Below are 26,679 nucleotides of genomic sequence, written 5' to 3'. Positions count from 1 at the left end.
CCACAGCGTTCCGGAACCGTGTCCTGCGCGTTCCTGGTCTTCCGCTGGGAGGGGAGGAGCTGAGGGCGGAGCGGGAGGAGTGGCGCGGGCTCCGCGTGGGTCCTGCGGGAGATCACTTTGGCCCCTTGGAGAAGCGGCCGAGCTGCGGCGGCGCAGGAGGGGGCGGGTTCGGCGAGGGCGCGGCCTCTGGAAGTGGGGCGGACGACGCACATCCCCGCGCTCGTCCCGGTCACTCGGGAGCTTCGCGGTAGCCCGGTGGCCCACTTGGCAAGCCGCTCCGTGCTTCTTCCTCGCGCCCGCCTCCTCTTATCACCTCCCGTCTCAGCCTCCCGGCTCCATCCCCGCCGAATCCACTGCCATCCAAACGCCTTAGAAAGCAAGAAGTGGTGCACGGGGCTACAGAGTGCGCCCTCAAGCGGACCCCGGCTCGGCATTGGGGGCACGGACAGCAGCATGGACACCAAGCGCTGCTTCGCCAACCGCTTCGATGACTACCAGGGCAGCCTGCTGGCAGGCCAGTGCGAGGAGGCGGTGGCGCCCTTGGTCACCGCCACCATCGAGCGCATCCTCCAGGAGCTGCCCCCGCTCGGGGGCGGCGCTGAGGCCCGGGGGGCAGCGGCCGCAGCCAGCATCTGCCAAGGGGGACTGTACGGCGGCGTGGCCGGGGTGGCCTACATGCTCTACCACGTCTCGCAGAGCCCGCTCTTTGCAGCGGCTCGGGAGCGCTACCTACGGTCAGCCAAGCGCCTCATAGACGCGTGCGCCCGCGCGGAAGAGTGGGGTGAGCCGGACTCCGACACTCGCGCCGCCTTCCTGCTCGGGGGAGCGGGCGTGTACGCTGTAGCCACGCTCGTGTACCACGCCCTGGGCCGGTCCGATTACGTGCAGCCGCTGGGCAAGTTCCGGGCTTTGTGCGCCGTCTGCGCACCGGTCTCCTTCCTGGAGTGTGGCTCTGACGAGCTGTTCGTGGGCCGCGCGGGCTACCTGTGCGCCGCGCTGGTGCTCAAGCAGAAACTCGCCCAGGAGGTAAGAGTTAGCCCTGGCCGTGTGGGGGCGCTCGCCGCCTACCTGGCCCTGCCTTTTCATCCTTCCCCGGACTCCCGCTCCGGGAGCAGTGCCCCAGGCCATCTCCATCTCTCTTTGTTACTCTTCATCGCTGTCGTTTCTTCACTCTCTTGAGGTTTGTCTCCTGCTCTTGTCCGTCTTTCCCATTCGCTTTTTAAGTCTCTCATTTGTTGGGATTCTACGTCTTTGCACTTTGTTCATATTTTCCACTGAACGTGGCATCTGCCCAGATACCTCTTTGCCCAATAGCTTTCTGGAGGCTTTTTCAAGAGGGTTTTTAAAAACTAAAATGAAAAGAATTTCCCTTCCTTTGACTCTCCTAGAGCACCCTTGAATGTTAGAGTACCAGAAAAGTGGTGGAAATTTTGGGGGCTGATTATGCCATCATTGTTTCCATTACTAAGGTGGAGGTAAGTTGCTTCTGCGACCCCCACCCCGTCCGTAACCGGGAATAACTGCCCAGCTGTAGGTCTGAAGTGCTTACTATGTTGCTTACTATTCAGTTCATCTCATGGCTCTTATAAAATGGGTATCTGATTCTGGGTGCCCTCTGCTAAATATATAAACGTGGACAGATTTGTACCCCCATTGTAACCGAATGTGCATTTTTCATTTTAAAATGTGTGGTTAGGATTCTCATGACGACAGCATACTTGGCAGGTTTTCTTAATAACTTTCCCAGTAGCTCCTTGAAGTGAATTGGATTTCACAACTGTATATAGGTTTTTTGTTTGTTTGTTTGTATTCACGTTGAATACAGCATGTATAAGAAGAGAATGTGCTAGTTCCTGTGGAGAAAAAAAATCCTTCAAAGAATCATAGTAACCAGAATTGAAAGAGAGGCTCTTTCATTCATAACCCACTGCAGCCAAAATTCTAGAGAGGAAGTGACACATTTAACTTAGATTTATTTGGTGGTAAGAGGTGTTGAAAAATTGAAGGTACGCAGAGTGTTTTAAACGTGTAATTAGATAACCTTTACAGAAGCAGACTTGAACTTTTTTTTTATTTATAGCAGGTGAGGTTGATTCAAGTGAAGTTGATTCTAGCAAGGCAGCAAAGGGCTGTGTGACAAAGTTGTCTTGAAATAGTTCGCTATGCCTCTGAGTCACTGTTATCTGCTAGCAGTTTCTCAAGGGCCCTTGCAGTTGTATAAAACCTTTTAGAAGGCCACAGGGCTATTTACATATCATTTGCATTACATTTGCATCTGTTCCTCAAACCTTGGAGTCTGGCGGTAGGCAATTTTCAAAAAATTTTTTTCCAGCTGTCTTAAACTTGCTTCTTTCCCTTTCCATGCCTTGGGGCCTTTTCCCTAGAATGGAACAACAAAGAGTGGGAGACCCATCAGGTCATTCAGGTGGAAACAGACCAGGACTCCTTGCACCAAAACTGGGGTCCCAGGGCTAATCTGCAAGGCTGATCGATCCACCTAGACATTTATTAGGACCTCTCTTCTGCCCTTCTGCCAAACTAGATCTGTCTTTTTATACTAATCAAGTTGAGGTGCTTTGACCCTTGTTCCTAGGAAACAGAACAAGCTCTGAGTGAAAAAACAAAACAAACCAAAAAAACCAAGCTCTTAACCTGAGCAAATCAGCTAGTCTCAGTGTCAGCCTCACTTGCAGCAATCCATGTTCAGACTTGAAAGGGAGAAGCCCTTCGAGGGGAAAATACATGTTATGTACCATCAGTAGATGATCCATAAACCTTGATTGAATTTCAAAGTTCTGTCATTTATCCATACACAATATGTCAGTATGTCCTGGATTTCTTTCCCTCCAGTGTCATTTATAGTCATTTTCCTCTGGCAGTTCTCTCTTTATCACCCTACTCTAGATCCTCTGTATACCATTTGGCACATCTTTGGCACCTAATAGTTGAATGAATGAATCACCATTTACTGAGATTAGTGCAATATGCTCTGAGCTGGATTCTCGCAATCAACGCCATTCTATGTACTTCTGAGAAACCAATCTTCTTAAAAACACTTTTCAATATGGAATTTCCTGCTCAGCATCCTGCAATGGCTCCCTATTACCTTTTTTCCAGTGGCTTCTCATCTCACAGTTAGAGCTAAGACACCTAAAATGGCCGACAAGGCCCCACATGATTTGGCCCCCTGCATACCTACTCTACTTATTCTTGCTCCTTCTGTTTCCACCACACTAACCTTCTTGCTGTTCAGGCATTTACTGTCTCAGGTTGTTCCCTTTGCTTAGAATACTCATCCTCTAGCTATTTTTATAGCTAGCCTCCTGACCTTGTATAAGTCATTCCCTCCTCAGTGAGTCTTTCCCTGTCCATTTAAAACTGCAACCCTGTCCTCCGACTTATGCCACTTTCTTGCTTTGCTTTACTTATTTTGTTGATTTATGTCTTCTCCAATTAGAATGTAAGCTCCATAAGAGTAGAGTTTTTTGTTTCATTGTTGTATTCCCAGCATTAAAACGGTGCCTAGTACATATTTAGGTACTCAACTTTCCTTTTTTGGTGTTGTTGCAAATAGTGTCTACTCTATGGCTTGTTTTATCACTCAGTTTTAATGGTGTCCCATTTATCAGTATTTTCCTTTATGGTGGTGCTTTTGGTGTCATGTTTAAAAAATCCTTTCCTACAACCAATGTCTCAGTAAATATCTGTTGAATGTATAAATGAATACTGGTTAATTGCAAATTTTGCCTTAAGATCAAGCTTAACTAGTAGACCAGTGCTTGTTAAACTTTAATGTTCACAGGAATCTCCTGCAGGTCTTATTAATAAAATACAGATTCTGACCCAGCAGGCCTGGAATTGGGCTTGAGATTCTAAATTTCTAACAAGTTCCCAGATGATGCTGATACTGCTGGTCCAGGGACCACACTTTGAATAGCAAGGCGATACAGTGCTACATAGGTTTTGGCATTATACCACTCATGTCTATTAAGGCATGCTATAAGACACCATTCTATGAAGCTTGATATAAATTGTAGTTTAGAATACTGATTACTGTATCCTACCATGCTTTCCTTACTAGGACCCACAAGAAGAATTTCTCTCAGGACTTGGAAACAGGAATAGTTGTGCTCTTCCTGGAAATTGATTTTTTTAATCTTCAGAATGTGTCATCTGTGTTTTTCTAACTGTGTTTATGTCAGCTACTAGGAAGCATATCACCAGGACTGTGGTCTACGTAGGCTTGCATACAGTGCCTCATCACAGGTACTTTTGTATGTTAACATTTACCCCGAGTTTATCTATTTTTTTTTCCTTAGTTTACCCTTTTCTGAATTTTCTTCCTTGTATTTGATTTTATTGTTTGTATTTATGTTTATAAGATTTAGGGATGAAAAATGTGTGTGTATGTACAGAGAGAGAATCTCTATATCCTAATATATTCTAATATATTCTTTCCTGGTAATACTCAGCTTTGAGGGTTTGTTAAGCAGATATCCTTGAGCAATGGGGCACTAAAGTTCCGAGAAATCACACCATAAAGATTTGTATTAGGTCTATTCTGCTTTCCATGAATTGGTGGAAATGTAACAGGGAAAAGGAAGTTAGAAAAAACAGTGAAGGGATTAGGGGGAGGCCTAGGGACCACAATCAAAATAATAACTGCCACTGGTGACCTTGGACAAATAATTCAACATCTTTAAGCCTCAATTTCCTCTCTTATAAAATGGATTCCTAATAGCTTTCTCATTCACTTATGTTGTTTCTTCATTCAGTGAATGTCACGTTTTTTTATGGGTGCCAGGTACCTTTCTAGATGGTAGGATTTAGTAGTGAATGAAAATCAATACAATTATGTTGTTATAAGTGCTCTGAAGGAAGTAAACAGGAACTAACTGGAGCAAGGCAGAAGCGGGGCTGCTGCTTGGCATAGATTAGTAAAGAAGGCTTCTTTGTGAGGGTGATTTCCTGGCTCATCACTGAAGCAGGAGAGTGAAGTGGCTCCTTTAAAAGCAGACATTCCAGGCAGCAGGAACAAGGACAGAGCCCCTGAGGTGGGAAACTGCTGGAGATTTCAAAGAAATGGAAGGTGGCCAGCATGGTTGGAGCAAAATGAGTGAAGGCTAGGGGACAGAGGAGTTTGAGACTAGGTGGGAGCCCTGAGCAGGGTAAAACCAGATCCTGCAGGGCCAGGTCAGTCACAGGAGTTCATATTTATTTCAGATTTAAGCAGCTAAATGTCTTCATCTTATTTACCTTTTAAAAAGATCACCCTCATTTTCTGTATAGAAATACTGTATTGAACAGTATTAAGAATGGTCACAAGGTAAACTGTACCAAGGACTCTTTTGTAAATCTGGTGAAACGTATGGTATCTCTTCTTAGAATAATATTTCAGATACATAAAGTAAAACACAGAATTACAGAGGAAGCCAATTATTTCGACATTCAGTTACCAAAACATGTTTAAAGTGTGATGCAGTAATATATATGGTTCTTTATTAATATATTAAATAACAAGATTTGGTAGTGAGCCTAAGGATTACAGTACTTTTGAAACAGTGATGGGGGTCAATGGTATTTCGAGATATCTTCAACAACTACAGTGTGATATGAATATATCTGATTTCTATACGTTGCAAAGTCACAAATACTTCTGGTGGTTTGTGGTCTGCATTTGTAATAAAAAGAAATGCTAATTTTTTTTTAAGATTTGAGAAAACACAGATGTGATTTTATTTTCCCAGACAAAAGGGACTGGTCTGGAAGTTGCTGTGACAACTCACCCTAGATAAAGTGCCTTGGCACATGGTAGCTGCTTAATGAAATCAGCACTATTCCCTTTTGCATCTACTAACCCAAAATCAAAAGTGATTCTGAACATCACATAGAAAATCATACCCAATACAAGGAATCTGTCTTCCTGGATGATGAAAACAAAAACTATTGCAAGATAGGTTCTCAGTTCATTCCTAAGGCAGGTGGTTGGCAGCAGTATAAATGGGAATACTTTGAGCCGCAAATAACAGAATGTTCAGTAAAAAGAAATCTAAATAATGGGAACATTTATTACATCACTTTACAAGGAATGTAGAGCTAGGCCATTCCAGAATTGTTTCAGCAACTCGGGAAGGTCATCAGAACCCAAGCCCTTTCCAACTTTTTTTCTCTACTATTCTCAATGTGTGAACTGTATCACACTTCAGGGTTGCAGGATGGCTGCTGCCATTCCAATCATCTCATGTTCCCATACAACTGAAGGCGAACGGGAGGGTCTGAGGCTTTTTTCTTGCATCTTTATTTTTTTTATCATATAGAACATTCTATCCTTGAAGGATTTTCCTTCTGCCTCATTTCCCACCACTTGATCAACTGGTCACTTCTGGTTTCAGGGGAGGCTGGAAAGGTTAGTGTCCTAACCTTTATCATTGGACACAGGTTCTAACAAGAAAGAAGAAAGAAGAGGGGAATGCTACTGTGTGGTTACCAAAGTGTCTTCCCCTTGGCAAGGTCTGTCTTGTGAACTCCCACTTCCTTGGCTATTGTGAATAATGCTACAATGAACGTGGGGATGCAGATCTTTGTTTGAGATCCTGTTTTCATTTCCTTTCAATAAATACAAGTGAGATTGCTGGATCATGTCATTTCTATTTTTAATTTCTTGAGGACCTTCTATACTGTTTTCCATAGCGCCTTCATCAATTTATATTTCCACCAAAAGTACACAGTGTTCCTTTTTCTCCACATCCTTGCTAACGCTTGTTACTTCTTGTCTTTCTGATAGCCATTCTAACAGGTGTGAGGTGATAGCTCATTGTGGTTTTGATTTACGTTTCCTTAATTATCAATACTGTTGAGCACTTTTTCATGTGGTTGGTATGGCTTCTTTGGAAAAATGTGTATGCAGTTCTGCACATTTTTTAATCGAGTTATTTGTTGTGTTGCTATTGAGTTATATGAGTTCTTTATATGTTTTGAATATTAACCTCTTATCTGAAATATGGTTTGCAAGTATTTTCTCCTATTTTGTAGATTGCTTTTTCATTTTGTTGATTGTTCTTTTGCTATGCAGAAGTTTCTTAGTTTGATGTAATCCCACTTAGTGATTTTTGCTTTCATTGCTTGTGCTTTTGGTGTCACATCGAGAAAATCGTTGCAAAACCAATGTCAAGGAGCTTCTTCCCTATGTTTTCTTTACATTTTACAATTTCAGGTCTTATGTTTAAGTCTTTAATCCATTTTGTTAATTTTTGTGAGTGGTATAAAATAGAGTTCCAGTTTCATTCTTCTGCATTTGTATCCACTTTTTCCCAGCACCATTTATTGAAGAGACTATATTTTTCCCATTGAGTATTCTTGATTCCCTTGTCAAATATTGACTATGTATACATGGGTTTATTTCTGGGCTCTTGATTCTGTTCCATTGTCTATGTGTCTGTTTTTATGCCAGTACCACGTTGTTTTGATTACTATAGTTTTGTAATACAGTTTGAACCCAGGAAGTGTGTTTCCTCTAGCTCCTTTCTCAAGATTGCTTTGGCTCTTAGGGGTCTTTTTTGGTTCCATGTGAACTTTAAGATTATTTTTTTCGAGTACTGTGTTGAATAGGAGTGGTGAGTGTGGGCTCTTGTTCTAGATCTTAGAGGAAAAGCATTCAACCTTTTATCTCTGAATATGATGTTAGCTGTGAGCTGCTTTTATATGGCCTTTATTATGTTGAGATATGTTCCTTCTATACCCAATTTGTTGAGAGTTTTTATCATGAAGGAATGTCAAATTTTGTCAAATGCTTTTTCTGTATCTATTGAGATGATCATATGATTTTTATCTTTCCTTCTATTAATGTGATGTATCACATTTATTGGTTTGCATATGTTGAACCATCCTTGTGTCCCAGGGATGAGTCCCACTTGATCATGTTGTATGATCCTTTTATTGTGTTGTTGAGTTTGGTTTGCTAGTATTTTTCAGTTTTTAAATCTGTATTTATCATAGATATTGGGCTGTAGTTTCCTTCTAATGTCCTTATCTGGCTTTGGTATCACAGTAATGCTGGTTTCATAAAATGAGTTTTGAAGTGTTCTCTCCTTTGCAGTTGTTTGGAAGAGTTAGAGAAGGATTAGTGTTAATTCTTTAAATGTCTGAATTCACTAGAAACCATTTGATCCTGGCTTTTCTTTCCTTGGGAGGTTTTTGATTACTGATTCAGTCTCCTTAGTTGTTATTGGTCCATTCAACTCTTCTATTTCTTCATGATTCAATATTTGTAGATTGTATGAATTCATCCATTTCTTCTAGGTTGTACTGTTCATTGGTATATAATTATTCATAGGAGTCTATTATGTATTTCTGTGGTATCAGTTGTAATATCTCCTTTCATTTCTGATTTTATTTGAGTCTTCTTTATTTCTTAGTCTAGCTAAAAGTTTGTCAATTTTGTTTATCTTATCAAAAAAAAACACAATTCTTAGTTTCATTGATCTTTTTGATTATTTTCCTAGTATTTATTTCTGCTCTAATGTTTGTTATTTTCTTCTAACTTGGGGCTTATTTTTTTTCTTTTTCTAGTTCCTGGAGGTGTAATATTAGGTTGTTTGAGATCTTTATTTTCCTAAAAAATTATTACTGTCATCCTCATAAAGTAAAAATCAAACAGTAAGAGGATACTGAAAGATATAGCTTGCTTCCTTGCATAAAGTACTTTGGACATCATTGCATGTTACTGCATAAAGAAATGTCTCATTTTTTATACTGGTTTGATTTAATGGCTATACCATAACTTAATTATTATTGATGGACATTAGTTGATGTGAGTTTTTTTTTTTTTTGCTATAAAAATCAGTACTGTAAAAAATATACACATATACATGCAATATGCATATATACATACAGACAGAAGTCTTTCTATATGTGTATCTTTGCTTTCTGTTGCAAGTACATATGTAGGATAAATTTTTAAAACAGTTGCTGAGTCAAAATTTACAGGTATTTTTCACTTGATAGAGATTATCAAACTGATTTCCAAAAAGATTACATCAATTTCTGTTCCCTCAACAGCGTTTGGGGGTGCCTGCGTTCCTACATTATTTTCAACACTGAGTTTCATCAGACTTTTTAATATATGACAAATTGATAGGTAGAAAATAAGGATGGAGATTCTAGGGTAGAAAATTAGTCCTCTTATTGTTGCATTCAACACTCACTGAACAAGATGCATAGGTAGGATTTTACTCAGTCTAGATTTGAGTGGTTCTTGTTTTATAAGCAGCTGTGTGTGTGTACTGCATATGTAAACCCTTAAGTTTGTCTTGAAATGACAGTAGATTGGGGAAGTGGATTTTTTGTAGTGCAAGACCAGTTCCTGATTGCCTGATTATAGACCTGCCAGAAAGTGGAGTGCTTCTGTAGGCCACAGCTTAGATCCATTGTTGCTCTTGACCTAGAACCCTATGATTGCTAAAAGGATTTAAGAACTAACACTCATTGATTACTTATTATGCATACTATTGTAAGCGCTTTACATGTATTGCCATTTAATATTACCAGCAATGTTGTGACATACGCTGTACTACCTTCATCATACCCAGTGAGGGAACTGAGGCACAGAGAGGTTGTGGAATTTGTTCCAAGTTACACAAGTAGTCAGTGGCAGAGATGGGGGTTCCATCTTCCATCTCCCAGGCTGCTTGCCAAATCTGTGCTTTCATTTACTGCTCCTCACACATTAATGTGCCACAAGTCTCCTGGGGATCTTGTTAAAAATCAGGTTTTGATTCAGCAGGTCTAGGGTGAGTCCCAAGATTCTGTATCTCTAGCAAACCCCTAGGTGATGCTACTGCTGCTGGTTCGTTGAGTAGACTTGAGTACAAAGCTCTGAATCACTTTATTTTTTAAAAAAATTTTATGGGATTACCTACTGACAAATTTGACTAATTCCCATAAAACTTCATGATTTTCATCATTTGTCCTTTGTACTGAAAATAACTTCTTCCACAAATGCCAGAATATCAGCTCTCCAAGTTTTAGTTTATGCTAAAGGAAAGATTCACTGCCAGGCACATCTTGCAGGATTAAGGACTCAACATATATGGGTGAATGTGTGGATTTCTTTTCTGATAAATATAATTTTGCACTGTATACAGAAGGCTTTTTAGAATTTCTTTAAAGGCCCAAATAGACATTCCAGCAGTTTTAAATTACTTTATAGTGATAAAAGAAGAGGCACTTTATTATAAAATTCCCAGATCAGATAGAAAATATGATTTTTATGCTCATGGAACCATTCCTACTTTAGAATCATTCAATTACATTTACCTGCGTAAATGTAGTGTTGCCCTCAACTCTCAATTAGTTTAAATTGAAGATACTTAAACATTTTTCTTTTTATTTTATTTTTTCTGATACAATGATTTAACAAACCTACTAAAAATAATTCAGATTTCCTTAGGTATAATTTATTTATACCTTTTCATTTACATACACTCCACTAAAACCTAGACTTATTTGTAATGTAATTATTTGAAGAGAGCATGGTTCACAAATTTTCTTATTATTGAATAAATAAGTTAGGGAAATTGGCATAGTAAAAATTCTTTTAAATATACTGAATTATTTATTTTGCCTATAATTCAACCTCCTAGTGTTCTATAAGGAGGTTGTTTTAATGGAATTTCACTATATTGACTTCCGAATATGAAAATGATAGATTGTATTAATTTCTTATTAACATGGCTAATTTCATTTTTGCTAGTTAGTTTAATGAGTGATATTTGTCATGCGAGTAGCTCCTCCACAATACACAGTGGATTTCCTCCGTGTGGCAGGGAGGTCTTTTAATATCCCCATGTGGGGATGGTCTTTTGGTAAACTGGTAACAGTCCATGATGTGTCCAATAAGTATTTCTCTTCATGATTCTCTTGTACTAATTGATCTGTGACCTACATTCATTAACTAAATACAATGCCTTGAATGTTTGGTTTGTTTCAAGGAAAAATATGTTCTCATGCATTATTTATATTTATCTAAACACTGCTCATCTTTTCCTAATTATTTTCTTTATGGATTTAGTTACTAGGGAAACCTACCAACTTAACAGACTCATTATTCTTGGGGTGTTAGCCACTTGGACAAACTGAATTTTCAAGAAGTCACTTGATCCATTCTTTCTTTTAGCAAGCTGAACAAAGAAGTGTTATATGTAAGATCAGATTTCCTTTCCTGAATAGCTTTACCCATTCAACAACCCAGACAAATGAGTGACTTTGACATGCCATAAAGAAGCTGTTCTCCCACATGAGAGTTAGTCTTACAGACTTCACAGGTGAGAATATCATTTAAATGAAAGGTAGCAAAACAAATATTGGTCATAGCATTATGTGCAGTTAGCTGTTACTATGCCCATCTGCTGGTTCCATTGCTTTGCATGGGACAGATTCCCCTGCTCAGTGGTGTGTTGAAATCTGGTGTCCATGGCAACCAAAGCATCACCAGTCCCAAAGCAAGCACTGTGGGGACCAGCTGAATCTCCACTGATACAATGACTTTAGGAGGGAGCCACATTCCTAACAGACTTTACAGCTGTCTAAGGCTACATAGATTCAGTACTCAACCAGAAAGGAAGTACTGTCCTTGTGCACATTTAATAACATAGTATTGCTATTCGAAATGTTTTCTTCTTTCCTTGTAAGGCAAAGAGAATTGCACATGTATCACAGATTGCAACTGTTGATTGGTTCGATTCTAAATAAAGGCATTAAAACATCTGTGGTTAAGTACAGAGCTTCTGGAGTCAGATAGTCTTGGAATTGAATCCTGGCTATACCACAGTAGCTGGTTGACCTTAACCAAATTACTTAGCTTCATTGAGACTTAATTTCCTCATCAGCAAAATGTAATTCAAGAAGCACCTACCTTATAGGTGTGTTATGAAGATCTGCTGAGAATGTGCATGCTATATGCTCAGCAAAGGGTCTGTTAGGCATACAGTAAAGACTATAAATTAGCCATTGTTTTATTAGTATTTTGAGTATATCATTAATATAAAATGAGACTTCGCATTGACTAAATAATATAGATATGATTTTGGGACATTCAGCCAGTCTAATATTCTCTGTGGTGGTATTCAGAGCTGCTATGTCCCTGATCTCAACAGCAGAGCTTTGAGGTCTTCACAGAGTCCATAAAGGAGTGAAGGGAAGTATCCTCTGTTCTTCCATACAGAAGATTAAAGTGAGCTGCTCAGAGGTTCTGTATCCAAGTAAATTGAGTGGCTGGTCATTACTTTGAACACAAACCTGTGTGAGTTACAATCTGTGCTGTGCTACCTCCAGGGAAAGAACGATTTTTCTGTTTTTAAAATTTCAGGCTCTTGGCTGATATAATCTAGGAATTGGCTTTCTTGTGTCTCTCATTTGTGCTCTTTGGAGTAAATCACCTAATTGGCTTTAAGCAACTGTAATTTCTATGAAGGTGATGTTGGAATGTTTGTTTCTTCTTGCTCCATTCTCCCAGATTCTGAGTGGCAGATTCAAGGAGCTCTTTCTTGCTGTTAAGTTATCTTCTTTGTTTCTAAAGATCATTTGCTTGCATAGCACTAATTCAGAATTTCAAATGGATTTCAACAGTTGTGTCTCTTGTGAAGTGGCAGTTTCAAATGAATTTTCCTCAGCACATGTTCCAGATCATGTATATTTGGTAGCTTTTTTTCAGAAAAGCATTAACAATTAAGGATTATATCAAGTGTTTCTTCAGCTTCTGGGCCCAGAAATTATATTTTTCTTGCATTAATGCACTTTACTATTTACATTTCAAGTCTATGTGGTTTACAAACTTAAAATCTACATTTTACTCTTTAGCTCACAGCTCCAATTTATATTCATTTATAACATGATCTTAATATTTACAACTATACTACTCTAATAATAAAAGTATAATTATAACTTCCTCTTATCCTTAATCATTGATTTTTTATATATAGTCACTTGTTCTGCATACAATCTTCAATACCACACCAGCAGACTCTAGGTCTTGACCTAATCTCCATGGGGGTCTGTTATATTTTTCTCTGATCTGTGGCCTTAGGATGGTGTTCCTCACACTTAAGTGTGAATTAGAATCTTCTGGAGGGCTTATAACACATATGGCTGGGCTCCATCCCCAGAATTTCTGATTCAGTAGGTCTGGAGTAGGGCTTGAGATTTTGCCCTATTAAGTTCCTAGCGATGCTGCTATTCAGCTAGAGACTACATTTGAGAACCACTACCTTAGATTATACACTTAAGCTTGACCATACATCTCTGAAATGTAACTAGGTGAAGGCATATGGTAGGAGTACCAAAAAGTTATTTTCACCACCAGAAAATAACTCAAAGGATAGGACTCACTGTATGACAGGTATTGTGATAAGCATATTATATCCATTTCAGGGGAGAAAAGGTTCAATAACTTGCCTGTCATCACCTAGCTGGTAAAGTAGTTGAAACCATGTTTGTCTGATTTTAGAGCTTCTTCTAGAGATTTAAGTCAGGTGAGACTTCTGCATATTTTTCTACTAAAGTACACACTGCCAAGAGGAGAGTGAGTTGTACCCCAAGACATTTAGAAGAATAGCCTGAACTCAACTCTTTGAAGCTCAAGGTGTTTCTGAAGTTTAACTTAAAATTGAACAAAAAATGTCAGTACAGGAAATTACTCTAAAATTGTCCCAACTTCCAGAAGCCTGGGAGTTTCAGCTTCCTTGAACACTCTAAGGGTTCAGGAATTGGAGGTTCTCGAAACTTCTGGTAGTAGTAGGGGTTTAGGTCAGGTCCAACATCAGAACTAGTAGTAAGTTTGATGAAGAATGCTTAGACTCCTGGATTCTTTCTCAAACCCTGGCAACTAGATGATGGCCTTAGGCCAGGTTCTCCAAAAGCTGACTGAGATGTAGATTCATGTGGAAGTGCTTCATTAAGGAGGTGCTTCCAGAAAAACCAGTATAGGAGTGGGGGAAACAGTGAAGGGTAGGAAGCCAAGCAAAGGGGCAATTTTAGGCTAATCCCAGCTTCTGTCTCATGCTGTAGGAGAACTCTGGAGTGTATATTACATCTCAGAGTTTGTCCTGACTTTTTGCACCAATGTTCTTTGCACCAATAATTCACTATAGCTGGGGATATTATCTTTCAGGTACTTCCAGCTCTGTTGGCCTGCTGCCAAAGTGGCTTGTATAGCCTAAAAGTAGGACTCTGAAGAAGGCTGCAGGTGAGGGTGAAAGTTGTTAGAAACAAGCATATGGACACTGGGGGATAGATTCACAGAATCAGTAGGAATAATCTGAAGGGACCTGGTGGGAACATCAACAGTTTCCATACACGGGCCCTTCAGACCTTAATAGAGGTCTTGAAGTTCACTCTTTTGACATTGAATTAGAGAAGCTCTAGGCTTTGAAGCTCAGAGCACCATCAAGGGCAGCAATAAGGTACTTCACTGAAAATAGCATTATATGTTGGATTGTGAGACATACCCCTATCTGCTCCCCTCTCACACACACACCTAGCTTCTTCCTCAACTCAATTCCCAGAATACTAGGAGACACACTCATCCACCAAGTGATAGACTGAAGGAGGGGCCACAGTTGTCAGATAGATTTAACAAAAAATAACCACAATTACTGACATTTGTAGTTGTATCCCTTCCCAATGAAAAAGCAGACTGCCTTGTCACCCTATAATAAATCCCAACTGGCTAGTCGTCTTCCATACCCAGAGTTCCCAATGAGCTTTTTAGGTTGAGACTTTTAAATAGGAACTGTTAGTCAAAAAATATTTGAGGAAAGCATCTGACATGAAAGCAATTACAACAAAATAAATGGGAAAACCGAACTTGGAATAAACTGTTACTATTAGGAAATAAACTTCCTAAGTGCCCAAATCTATAATATTGTCAGCAAAGCAATCATAGGTATGAAATAAAAGCAGGATCATATTGAAAGCTATATTCAGAGAACAGAAAAATATCTCTTAGAAATTAAAAATATGGTAGGAGAAATCAAATAATTCAGTAGAAGGATTAGAATATTAAGTTGAGGAAATGTCCCTAAAACTTCAACCAGAAGACAATGAATTTGATGAAAAGAGAATACTAATTAGAGAAAGTCCAACCTCTGTCTCATAGTCCCAATAAAAGAGAACAAAGTAAGTGAAAGGGAAAAGTTATGAAAAAATAACTCTATTTTTCATAGGAGAAAGACATGAGTTGCTAGACTTAAGCGGCCTACCAGCCCTAGAAAAAGAATAGATTCTGAAGGATTCCAAGGGAAAAAAACTGGTTCCATGAAAGGATTAGCACTGGACTTTGAATAGCAGCTTAGAAAGCTTTAACACAATGGAAGAAGGCCTCCAAAATTCACAGAGAAAATTACTAATCAACTAGAATTCTATAGCAGCCAAAATTATCAGACAAGTGTGAGAGTAGAAAAAAAATATCTTTTCAGGGTCTCAAAAAAGTTAAAACTTGTTTTCTTTCAAAAGTCTAAGACAGGTAATCTAGCCTCACAGAACACGTGTTAAAAGAATTTAGAGGCCAGAGTCTCTGTGTGAACCAGCAACCATCTGGAACACTGCAACAGCTTTCTAACTGGTAAAATGTTTTGTTTTGGCCCATCGCAAAGGAGAAATGAACCAAGAAATAGGAAAACATGGGATCTTGAAATTGGGAGCACCAATACAGGTGGAATCATAGGAAGTTTCCAGAGTGATGGTAAAGGACAGCCCAGGATGACAGCTGGATATCAGGCCTTGAAGGCCACCAGTGAGTCCTAAAGGAGAGCTACAGTTGTTGCCAAAGGGGAAAAAAAAAAGTAGAAGGCTTACCTGATGTGTTTGGCTATACCTAGGGACGTTTGGCAGGTCTGTCAAAGTTTGGGAATGGATTTGTTCTACACAAATAGAAAACGGGGAATAGGAGGAGAAAGAAATTGGTAAGCATTGCATATAGTTTTGCTCAATGACTATTGATTTAACCGAATGTATATGGTTTTGGTAAAAAGTGTGGTATAACCATTTTGGGTGTTTGAGAAAGGAAATGTGTGTATGGAGACATTATAAGAGCTAAGTCTTCATCTTCCATGTTAGGAGACTGAGATAACACCTAAAATGGAAAAATCAAGAAATAACTGTGAAAGGATGTCATTTAGAAATACGAAGATACCACAGGTCCTCAAATAATGTCATTTCCTTACAAGTTGAGGTGCTATTGGAACTTAACTCTTGTTTATATCAACTAGCCTAGAAAATTGGTTTTGTTATACATTGTTTCACCGCATTTCCAAGAATCTATCAACAAGGTTAAGTGAGGACTTATTGTAAATAGCTAGAAAAAATACAGATAAAAGTGTTTTAAGTTTTTGCCTCAGAGGAGTCAGAATGTGGATGGAGAGTGTCAGGGTCCGATACTATTTTAAAGAATTCTTCACTTTTTAAACTATGCACATGTACTTCTTTGATAAATATAGACACCAAGAAAATATTTTCTTAACCATACTTGTGCTTTTATGGCTTTGATTTCCCCCATATTCTGTTCTTCACATTTATTTTATTCCTACCCAATGATTAAAAGATACTCTCAAGACATTTATGGAATGTTACCTAATAACAAATAATGTCACATAGATAAATTTTGTCAACAAATATTTTTCAATCAAAAATATGGCTTGACATATCCCATATATCCTTATAAGTAATACTAAATTAGGATTTAATGATGACTTTTATTAGTTTGAATGGTTGAATATCTCAATTAAAATCTTCATGTGATTTGATTTAAATAGTGCCTTCCTTAATCAAATATTTAGAAAATAATGAAGATCAGAACCACATTTATTAAGCTTCTACTCAAGAAGCAGTAGAAGGGAAAAGACAGATGATTATAACAAAGAGTGGTTGAACCATTTATATAAAGCAGAACAAGAATAATGTTTTTTTCATGGCGGTAACTCTAAAATACTCCAAGATCCTAAAATGCTTCCAAGTCATTGTGACCAAAAGTAACTAATAATTGTATAAAACATTAGGTCTGCTAAGTACTTTTTATAGTTTTCCCTTTTAATTCTCACAATATCTCAAATTAGATATTATTGCTACTTCCATTTTCAGAATAAAAAATAGAAAGCATTGCAAAGGTTAAGTAACTTTCCCAAGGATGTAAGGTTGATAAGTAGGAAATGGTAACATTTATTGCCCAAGAAGGATACTTTTGATAGTAACCAACCAGTTGGGAATCTAAGACAAGAGACATAAACCAAGACTTACTTATGTGACTTTTAGCTACCGATTGGTAAAGGATTGAATCTAGAAATCAAGTTCTTCAAGTTGTGATCTTTCTGCTGCCTTGGGCTAGTGGTGCCATTAGTGTTAAACTAATTCCCCATTCTCTGAATATACCAAGAAATGGTAACTAATAATACCAATAATTGTTTCTGTTCATTGAGAGAACCCTTAAGGGAGTGGGTGGAGCTTCAGAATGGGTTCTGATAATTCAGGACAGAATTGAGTTGCTCACTCTCACCCCAGATTCCTCACAGTAGCTTGAAAACTCAGGAGATGTGTAGAAGGCATTCAGGTACAGAAGAGAAGTTCCCAAATAGAACATGGTAAAAGAACTGGTAGTGTGATATTGGAGACAAACATGAATGATTAAGTGTGAGGACTGAAAGTAGATGGCAAATTGTGAAATAATCCTTAGCAGAAGGTTTCTCACACCACATTTGTTTCCTGTGTTTCTTTTGCTGTTTGTCTCACAAGCCTCTTAATCGATCCCTTTCCCCAGCATCTCTGGCTACCCTTTTGGGTATACCATTCACTGCACATACCATGTTTATTTCTATGCTACATGTTTCCAAGGGAACCTTTCCTGCAGCACAACTGGGGCAACTCTGAGCTCTTAAACTTCACTCCCTTTTTTAATCACTATTGAGCTGCATAACAGGCTCACTTCAGGCACACTTCTGGCAAACAAAATTCTTGATACATATTTACTGAAGAAAGGAAGGAATGCTGATAAAGTGCTTTTAATTTCATGAAAGTAAATAACCACCTTTATTTGAGTTTCAAGAAGGGACAACTCACATTTTAAAAGGAGCTCCTACCTAAATGTGTTTTAGCTTTTATGGGTCTGACAGCACTACCAGTTAAGATTAAGTATTTGATGGACAGGATACTTGGTCATGAGTATTGTCATATTTTCACTCACAATCAGCCTTTTTACAGTCAAAAGATGGTAAAATTCTACCACTCTTACGTTACAAATGAGAAATATGCCTGCTTATGTATTTCTGTGCTGACAAATAGAACTCTGATTATTAACAAAATGACCTTTTAGGAAACTATAATTTTGGACTTGTACAATACCTGATATCTAAAGAAGTTTTTGTTTGCTTTTTAAAATAATGTTATTTTTGTATTCGTGCAGGTGATAAAATTTTATGTATGTTTCTCGACCTATATTTCTGTTTTAAAGCTTGCATTCACTCTTGATAAATTAAACATTGACAGATGTAGATACTTAATGAGTTATTAGAATTTCTTATTTGTCTCTAAGGATTTATGCTTTTCCTGTAAAGAAAGGAGATCTTAATGTAGAAAATTGTCATTTTAATTGCATCTTAAAATACTGTTCTATAAACAGTTATTGAATTAAATATTTATGAATCATTTATTTATTGACATATATATGTATATATATGATTCAAAGCCAGTTTTTAGTAAGTATACTTTTACTGCAGCAAAAAAAATTAATACCTCATCACATCCTTCCCATAGTGAATAAACAGATACCTGAAGAGATAATTAAATCAGAAATTAGGAGGAAAAATGGACCCTCAGAATTTTCCTGCAACATACTATGACTTAATGTTTATCTTCTTCTTAAGTAGCACGAGCTTTTAATTAGTAAGGTGGTACCCTGCATGGCCGTATACACTTATACTCTTGAGTATTGACCAACAAATAATCTCCAGCAGTCAGAGAAAAGTCCCCATTCTTCCCCTTGGTGCAAGTGACTTCTTAGAGATTCTAACTAAAACTATTTTGTCAAATGGCTTTTAACATTTAGCTTTCAAGCTTGAGGCATTTTATGTTTTCTATTTCATTCATCCATTCATCCATTCATTCTTATTTTTATTTTTTTTAGGCGAGACAACCCTTGGTTGACCTCACAGATTGCAAGGACCTTGTCAGTTTACAATCCCCCCCCCTTTTTTTTTAATATATATATATTTTTACGCCTACAAGCGCCTGGTCTTCCTAGGTGGTCTCCCATCCTAGTAATAACCAGGCCCGACCATGCTTAGCTTCCAAGATCAGATGGGATCAGGCTTGTTCAGGGTAGCATGGCCATAGCATTTTATGTTTTCTATCAGGCAAGCTGTGTCCCTGTTCTGAATCAAAGGCAGGGCAGTACCATTTTAATTTCTGTCTCTGTCTAATTTTTTTTTTTTATCCCCCTAGAGAGGCCAAACTGGTACCTTCTGAGTAGTCCCTTGTTTCCCTTGTTCTGAAGTTCTTTTCTCTGGCAGTTAAGATGGCATGGTGATTTCAGTGTGTTTGCAATGCCCTCCAAATTTTGATTGCCAGGGATTTCTTTGATTTGGGCTATCGGCAGTTTCATTGGAGTGTGTCTAGAGTAGATTTCATTTTAATTATCCTACTTGGTATGTATTGCGCTTCTTGTATATGTGGAGTCATGTATGTTATCAATTCTGGCAAATTCTCGGCCAGTCTCAAAATATTGCCTCTTCTCCATTTTTTGACAACTCTATTGAGCTATAATTCACATACCATATCTAAGAAGACTGCCTAAACCGAGAATATGATCTTCATTCTTTCTTCTCTACCTTGGCTGCACGTTAGAATCAACTGAGCAGCTTAAAACATTTCTGAAGCCCAGGCCATGCTCCATACCGATTAAAACAGAATGTCCTGAGGTAGGATCTACGCATCGATAGTTTTATAGTTCCACAGGTGAGTCCACTGTGCAACCAAGGCAGAGAACTACTGCTCTATATCCCTCTGGGATCCAAAGGAACATATGTTACACCTTTATCACTTTATATTGCTTATCTTTTACATTTCCATTTAATTATTTATCTGTGTTGTACTCTTGGTAACTTCTTCAGCCCTCTCTTCCAGTTCACAAGTTCTCTTGAGCAGTATTTCACCCACTGTTTAACCCCTCCATTGAGTTTTCTGTAAGTTTCAGGTGAGCCTTTCTCATGCTTGCTAAGTTTTGTGATTCTATCTTTTTTGGGAGCATTTAATGTGTTTTTTCTGCATTCCATATCTGGTAATTTTAATATTGGAACTCCTTGGTGGTCTAATTTTCTTGTTCGATCTTTCTGTATACTGTCGCTCATGGTGGCTTGTTTCCTTGGGTGTTTGACCTTTAACCATGCATACATATTTAGTTGATTTTAATATGTGGTGCCTAAATTGAAGATGCTTCCCTACAGATTCGTGTTTGCCGCTTCTGGGATGCAGAGATACTGGCAGCCTGGAACCACTTTAGCCTTTTGCCTGGGTCTCCAGCTTGATGCAAGAGAAATCGACATTTACCCTCAGGGCAGCCTTACTTTGCTTATCACCTATACTTCAACTCAAGTATTGTGTTTTGCGTTTTTAGGGGGGAACTTAGGGCTTCCTCTTACTGTATTGGAGCCTAACTATGTATTGCTAAATAAATTTTATAAAAGATATGCAATATTTAATCAATTATAATATTCTGCCAATTATAAGATTCATTTTTTTAGATACTAAGAGAGAGGATAAAAGACAGTCAATTAAGCTGACACAATACTTCTTATCACTTAGGATTTTGTACTTATTGAAACAGCTCTTTTAGAGTTATTTAAATGTTGATTTTTATCATATATCACTCTTGTGTACACTTTAAAGAAAAATATAAGCAAAATAAATTCATTAAGATAGACATAAAACTTTCTCACATTCACACTCCCAAGTCTGAATCACTTTCTCTTCAGAGTCACCGATGCCCATGATTTTCCACAAAATACCATCATCTGTACCATCAAAGGCACTGGTGATGTAGCATTTCTTAAAAGTCTACTACTTTGTCTCTGACATTTTTTCCAAGTGGTTGACACCCATTTGGAAGTTTTAATGCACATGCACAGACCATGAGAGATAAGTCCTACCGCCTCCAGGTAGATAGTGATTTTGAGATACATTCCAATTTCAGAGATGTTAAAATATAAAATAAAAGTGTATCTTAGAATTGACAAAATTGCGTAGTCATTTCGTTATAGGAAAAGGCCTTTCCAAGTATGTAGAGTAATGCTACTCAAAGTAGGCCAGTGCACCGAGGAGATTAGGCCAGTGCCATACTACAAATTTGTTACTGGTATAAAAAGGATATAAGTGCAGAAATTGAGAATGAGCATTTAGGAACTTTTTTTTTTTAGTAATTACACCAAGTAATTTTTTTTGTCAGTCGAATCTAATAATAAAACATTGGGACTTGTATTTTGTATGTCTTTTTAATTTTATTTTCCTGGCAATGTATCAGTATGTTATTTTACAAAATTAATCAATCCACATTGGGTTAGAAATAAAAAAAAAAAATGTCCTTCGCCGATAATAGTTTGAGTAGCATTGATCTTAATGGTTCTCAAAGTTTAGCTCCCAGCAGAGTCATCTGGAGGGCTTGATAAAACACAGGTTGAGTGTGATCATTTGCATTTCTAATATGTTCCCAGGTAATGCTGATGCTGCTATTTTAGGGGCCATACTTCCAGAACCATTGCCCTAGACCACCATACTGCTGGAAGCAGAAATCTTATTGCAAAGGATGTCCAGCTTGGTTTGTAGGACAAGAAATCCTGATACTCTCTTGGAAAGTTCCTACTTCCAGTGGTCACTCTTTTAATGAATTTAGAATAACTTCCCCAAACTTCAGTTTGTTTAATCTCCTCGGTGCACTGTTCAGAACACCACTGACTTTCAATGCTGGCACAATTACTGTAGGCTGCAGGGTATATGTGGTTGTATTTGATTAGATAATCACGCTTCTAGAATAGCAAAATGTGCATTTTACTTAAGTGAATTAGTGCCATGATTGAGTGTAAATAAGCTTCTGATTCTTTTGATAATGCCATGGATAATCTGTTGACAATTCTAGGATCTGACCAAGTAGCACAGTTGCCCAAGATAACCCTTCCCAATGGTATAAACCAGACTGCATACCAGACTTCTGAAATATTTGTGTAGCCTTGATCAGGTGATAGAAGGAAACATCTTTAAGAAAAATCTGTATTGCATATTCACTGCATAGCTCCCAGCAATAGCTGTTATCACAGTCATCTTGAAGAATATATATTAACCTCAGGGACCTTGATAAATGGCCTTTTAGGTGGAAAATTAATGTCTTTAGGTGAATAAAATATATTAATTATTGATGCCATGAGCAGAGTAAATTTCCTTCTTGTTGCCATGGCAAGTCCTGTAAATCCTTGCAGTGTCCACAGACAGCATTTATGGCCCTCTGAATACTGGACAAGCCTGCCATTTGCTGGGGTGGGAATAATTAACATCTCTTGATTTCAGGCGTTATAACATGCAAGGAGCATTCTTAGAGTTCTAAGCCGGTGCTTGTCAAACTTTAATGCATCTGAATCACCTGGAGAATCTATTAAAGTTCTAGGATGAAATCTGAGATTCTGCATTTCTTAGAAGCTCCTAGATTATGCCAGTGTTCCTGGTGTGAGGACCACACATTGAGTGGCAAGATGCTAAACATCTTGGAACCACTTGCTTTCATGGGAGTATCCCTTCTTGCATACTAGCAACTGGGTACTGCTATAGTCCTTTACCCAAAAGCTTAGCCTGGTCCCCCAAAATAGTCATTACCTGCATGCTTTTGTTCGCTTAGTAAAAATATTCTGCTTACTTTGTGGATAGTATTTGTGTTGGAAATCACTCCTTTTATGTCTGTGTCCTTTAAGATCTTTTTACCTTGGTCATTAAAGATGCCAAATTTCTTTCCATCAGAAGATGCTGCTGGGAAGCATTGTCATGATCCTCACATTGAAAGTAATTCCATGGCATATCAGAGGAGAGACATATTGTGCAAGCTCTGTGATATCGCACTTAATGATGTCCTAAGAAGGTCACAGCTTTCATTTGTAAACTTCAGTTTGTGACCAGTGATCAGTGGTGCACGAGGATGAATACTGCTTTAATAATTTCGTTTCTTGCTTTAGTCTTGGGTGAAACAGGAGTAATGAGAGATATTAGAGTCTGTGTGAGGCCATCGTTCACTGTGTGGCCCTCAGATGCTTCTATTCCCAAGGAGCAGGCAAATTGCAGTAGCCTAACAAGGATTATTTAAAACAACAAAATCTACTCCGATTTGAGGGTGAAGGCTGGATTGTTTCCAGGCCAAATGTACCAGTTAGCAATGCTTTTAGCTGTAAGTGATAGAAACCTGACTTATAGTGGCTTAAACAGATAGGATTATTATTCTAACATATATAAAGATGTTTAGAATTAGGTGGCTGCTGGCATTTATTCAATGAGTTGATGTCAGCGCCAGTGTCTTTACACTTCTTTGCCTTTCCTGTCTCATGGTTGCAGAATGTGTGTGGAACCTTCAGATACCATGTCTGTGTTTAAGGCTGGAGGAAGATGGAATGGTGTACCAACTATATCTGAACTTATCAGGGAAGCAAAAGCTGTCCAAGAAATCTCCAAATTTCTCCTTGTATCTATTGACCAGAACTGTCACCTGGCCTCACCATGGAGACTGGGAAAGTTTACATTTATCTAGGCCACCTTGATAACTATTTGGGTTCTGTTAGGAAGAAAGAAGGGAGAAATCAATAATTGGTTAGGTAACGAACTGGGTGCCACACTTACAGTAACTAGAAGTAACATTTCCCTGCCTTCTGGGATTAAACTTTCTTTTCTTAGCAGAATCTAACACTCATTACTAGGAAACACAGTGAGTGTATGGCAAGGGAAGGTTTGGTAGAGAGAAGAAGCAAAAATCAAACAGCCTTTTAGAATCCAAACGCCATTCTCTCCAAGTGAGATACATGTACATACATTGGATTTTGGGGGTGCAAATTACACCTAAAATCAAAAGGAAAGATAAATGGACATTACATGTGCATGAGTAGTTTGGAAATTCAGCAACAAAATTTCTAAAGTCATATGTATGGCGGTAACCCTTATCCTGCAGTTTTATTAGAAAGTTCAAGTATTAAACAGCTTGTGTTTTTAGCTTAATGAATCCTTAATGATTTTGAAAGAAAACCCTGTACTATTAATTATAATTAGAATGCTTCTTAGGACACTTCAAGATTCAGTTCTTAATAAGGAGCAATCAATAAGGTCTTTTGATAAAGAATGAAGCAGCAAGGAATGTGAAAAATCTTGGAAGTATATTCCTTTTTAAAATGTTCTTTGGACATGGATTCTTAAATATCTTTCCAATGACGTTACTACATATTTGCTATTCACTTTTAAATAACCTTTCGCAGTAGAGTTAATTAGACCTGTATTAGATTAGGATTTCATACACTGTTGATCTGAGTAACTGATTTTTTTTTCCTCCTTCATTTAACCTTAAGGTAATTTTGTTGCTAGGAGTTAACTGTCTTTCAAAGATGAAGAAAAATACAGTTTTAGTGGAAGAGAGTGATGTATTTCTTTTTTTTTTTTTTTCTTTTTCGATGAAAACCAGTGTGGATGGTCAAGATCAAGTTTTTGAGCTTGGCTTTGTAAGATTTTGAAGGCGATTGCCTTGTTTAATCCTCTTTGTGCTTTCTGGCTCTGAATTAGTTCATACATTTTTATCTGTAGCCTAGTCACTGGATGAGAGGCAATGACCATTTCTGTGTTGTGCAGATTTAAGAATTTGGAGGAAAAAAGTGAGATAAAAGACAAATTTTAATTTTGTTTCATTCATCTAAAGGAAATAGAAGTGTTTCACAGATTCCCATAGAAAGTCTGACAGAAGGTGGTGATTGTGAAAAGATAAGGGTGGGCTGCTTTTGATTTATCTTGAAACAGGAGATTAGTTCTTACAGAAAATTCTCTTCCTTCCAAAAGAGAGTATAAAATAGCTTGTGTCAGATCTGAAGGTGAGTAGAGTCCTGGTGGGATTGTGTGGCAGAGATATGACAAAGGAGAATTTCAGGATTTTTCATGCATACTTCCCAAGTGAATGAACTGAACTCATGGACCACAGGAGATGCGAACATTGAAGTGGATTGCCATACTCTAACTTCACATTGGTTCCTCTGCCCTTATTGACACACTTGTAAGCACTATGCCCTCTTTTGTGTTGATACCGAACCATAGCACTTAGCACTTGGGTCCCAAGCTCTGTCAGGGTTGAGGACTCTTTGAGTGTAGACCCAAGCCCTCAAACTCCAGAGGGCAAAGAATGTGTCCTGTCTTGTTCACCACCATACTTGGTACCAGATAAATTGGTGAACAAATGAAGAACCCCACTGTGATTTTTACATTTGATTTTATATCTCATTTTATGATTCACATTTTCATTGGAAAGTTGTGCCTGCTTTCTCTGTACTTATTCAACTTGTGTTGAGAGAATTCTTGGTATGACTTTGAAAGATACTTGAACTATCTTGACCTTTTCTTTTCAGAGCACAGTTATTAGAAGAGATATCTTGTGTAGCAGTAAAGCAACAACAACAAAAGTCAGGAAAAAGGTATTGAGGTTAGACACATTCAGGTTTTAAATTAACTTTACGTGTTGCTGCCTAAGAAACATACAATAACACGAGAAGCTCTATTATTCTTAGGAGGTGATAATATTCTATCAGCTCTACAAAATGAGGCTGTAATATTGAAATGATTCCAACCTTTCTGCTGGGCAGCCTGCCTACATTTCACCCTGGCACTGAGTTCTTTCTCAGCTGTTCTGGTGTCTGTGCCCTTCCTGCTGTTCCCCATTTTGCCAAATGTCCAGTCTCCATGAGCCACTTGAGAATCTGCCTTTTGTTGTACTTGAGCAGTGAATGTTTTGAACATTTCAGTTTTTTTCTTTTCTGATGAGCCAGAGAGAAAGAGAGAGTGGGTATGGAGAGAGAGAGGAGAGCCAGAGCAAGAGAGAAGGAAGAAGAGAAAAAGAGAGGAGAGGAGAAAAGAGAGGAGAGAGAAAGAGAGGGAGAAAGAATGTGCACGCAAGAGAGTGAAAAGCAATGTGACAACTGTTGGACTCCCAAGCTAAAATGTAAGGGCTGTTCTGAAGTTAGGTATACCATCTTTGAAGTGAGGCTTCACTCCAAATCCTTCTGGTTTTGAAGTGGTAGTCAGATCTTTCATTGTCCGAAGAAATCTTGTGAGAGATTCTGCATTGCTTTTAACTTTGGTGCTTCTGTTGGGAGAACTTTTTCGGAGACACTCAACCTAGGGCACATGTGTCAGTTATCTATTGCTGCAAAACACACTACCTCTAAACTTAGTGACTTATATTTAATTCATTATTATTGTTCACAAGTCTACAGGCCATCTGGTGGTTATGCTGATCTGGGCCAGGCTCAGCAGATCCTGGCTGGGCTTGCTAATGTGTCTGCAGTTAACTGAAAGACCAGCTGAAACTGGCTGGTCTGGGATGTCTTCACCTATGTGTCTCTCAGCTAGCCAACCATTGGCTGAGAT

At 38.3% G+C, this 26,679-nt stretch overlaps 1 protein-coding gene and 1 pseudogene across 1 annotated transcript in view; one reads left to right on the top strand and one right to left on the bottom strand.

Annotated features, from left to right (window-relative positions):
• Window positions 1–372: 372 nt before the first annotated feature.
• The window catches only part of LANCL3 (LanC like 3), an 84,530-nt gene continuing 58,223 nt past the window's right edge, over window positions 373–26,679 (top strand). Inside the window, exon 1 of the mRNA XM_006918265.2 lies at window positions 373–1,026. Coding sequence (XP_006918327.1) covers window positions 454–1,026 — 573 coding nt within the window. The 5' untranslated portion in view covers window positions 373–453. The remainder of the gene's footprint in view (window positions 1,027–26,679) is intronic.
• LOC112484934 lies at window positions 19,257–19,376 on the bottom strand (annotated as a pseudogene).

The sequence above is a fragment of the Pteropus alecto genome, unplaced genomic scaffold (assembly GCF_000325575.1).
Source record: "Pteropus alecto unplaced genomic scaffold, ASM32557v1 scaffold28, whole genome shotgun sequence".
Lineage (NCBI taxonomy): Eukaryota > Metazoa > Chordata > Mammalia > Chiroptera > Pteropodidae > Pteropus > Pteropus alecto.
The sequence above is the reverse complement of the archived record's forward strand: the minus strand, read 5'-3'. Positions and strand labels throughout refer to the sequence as shown.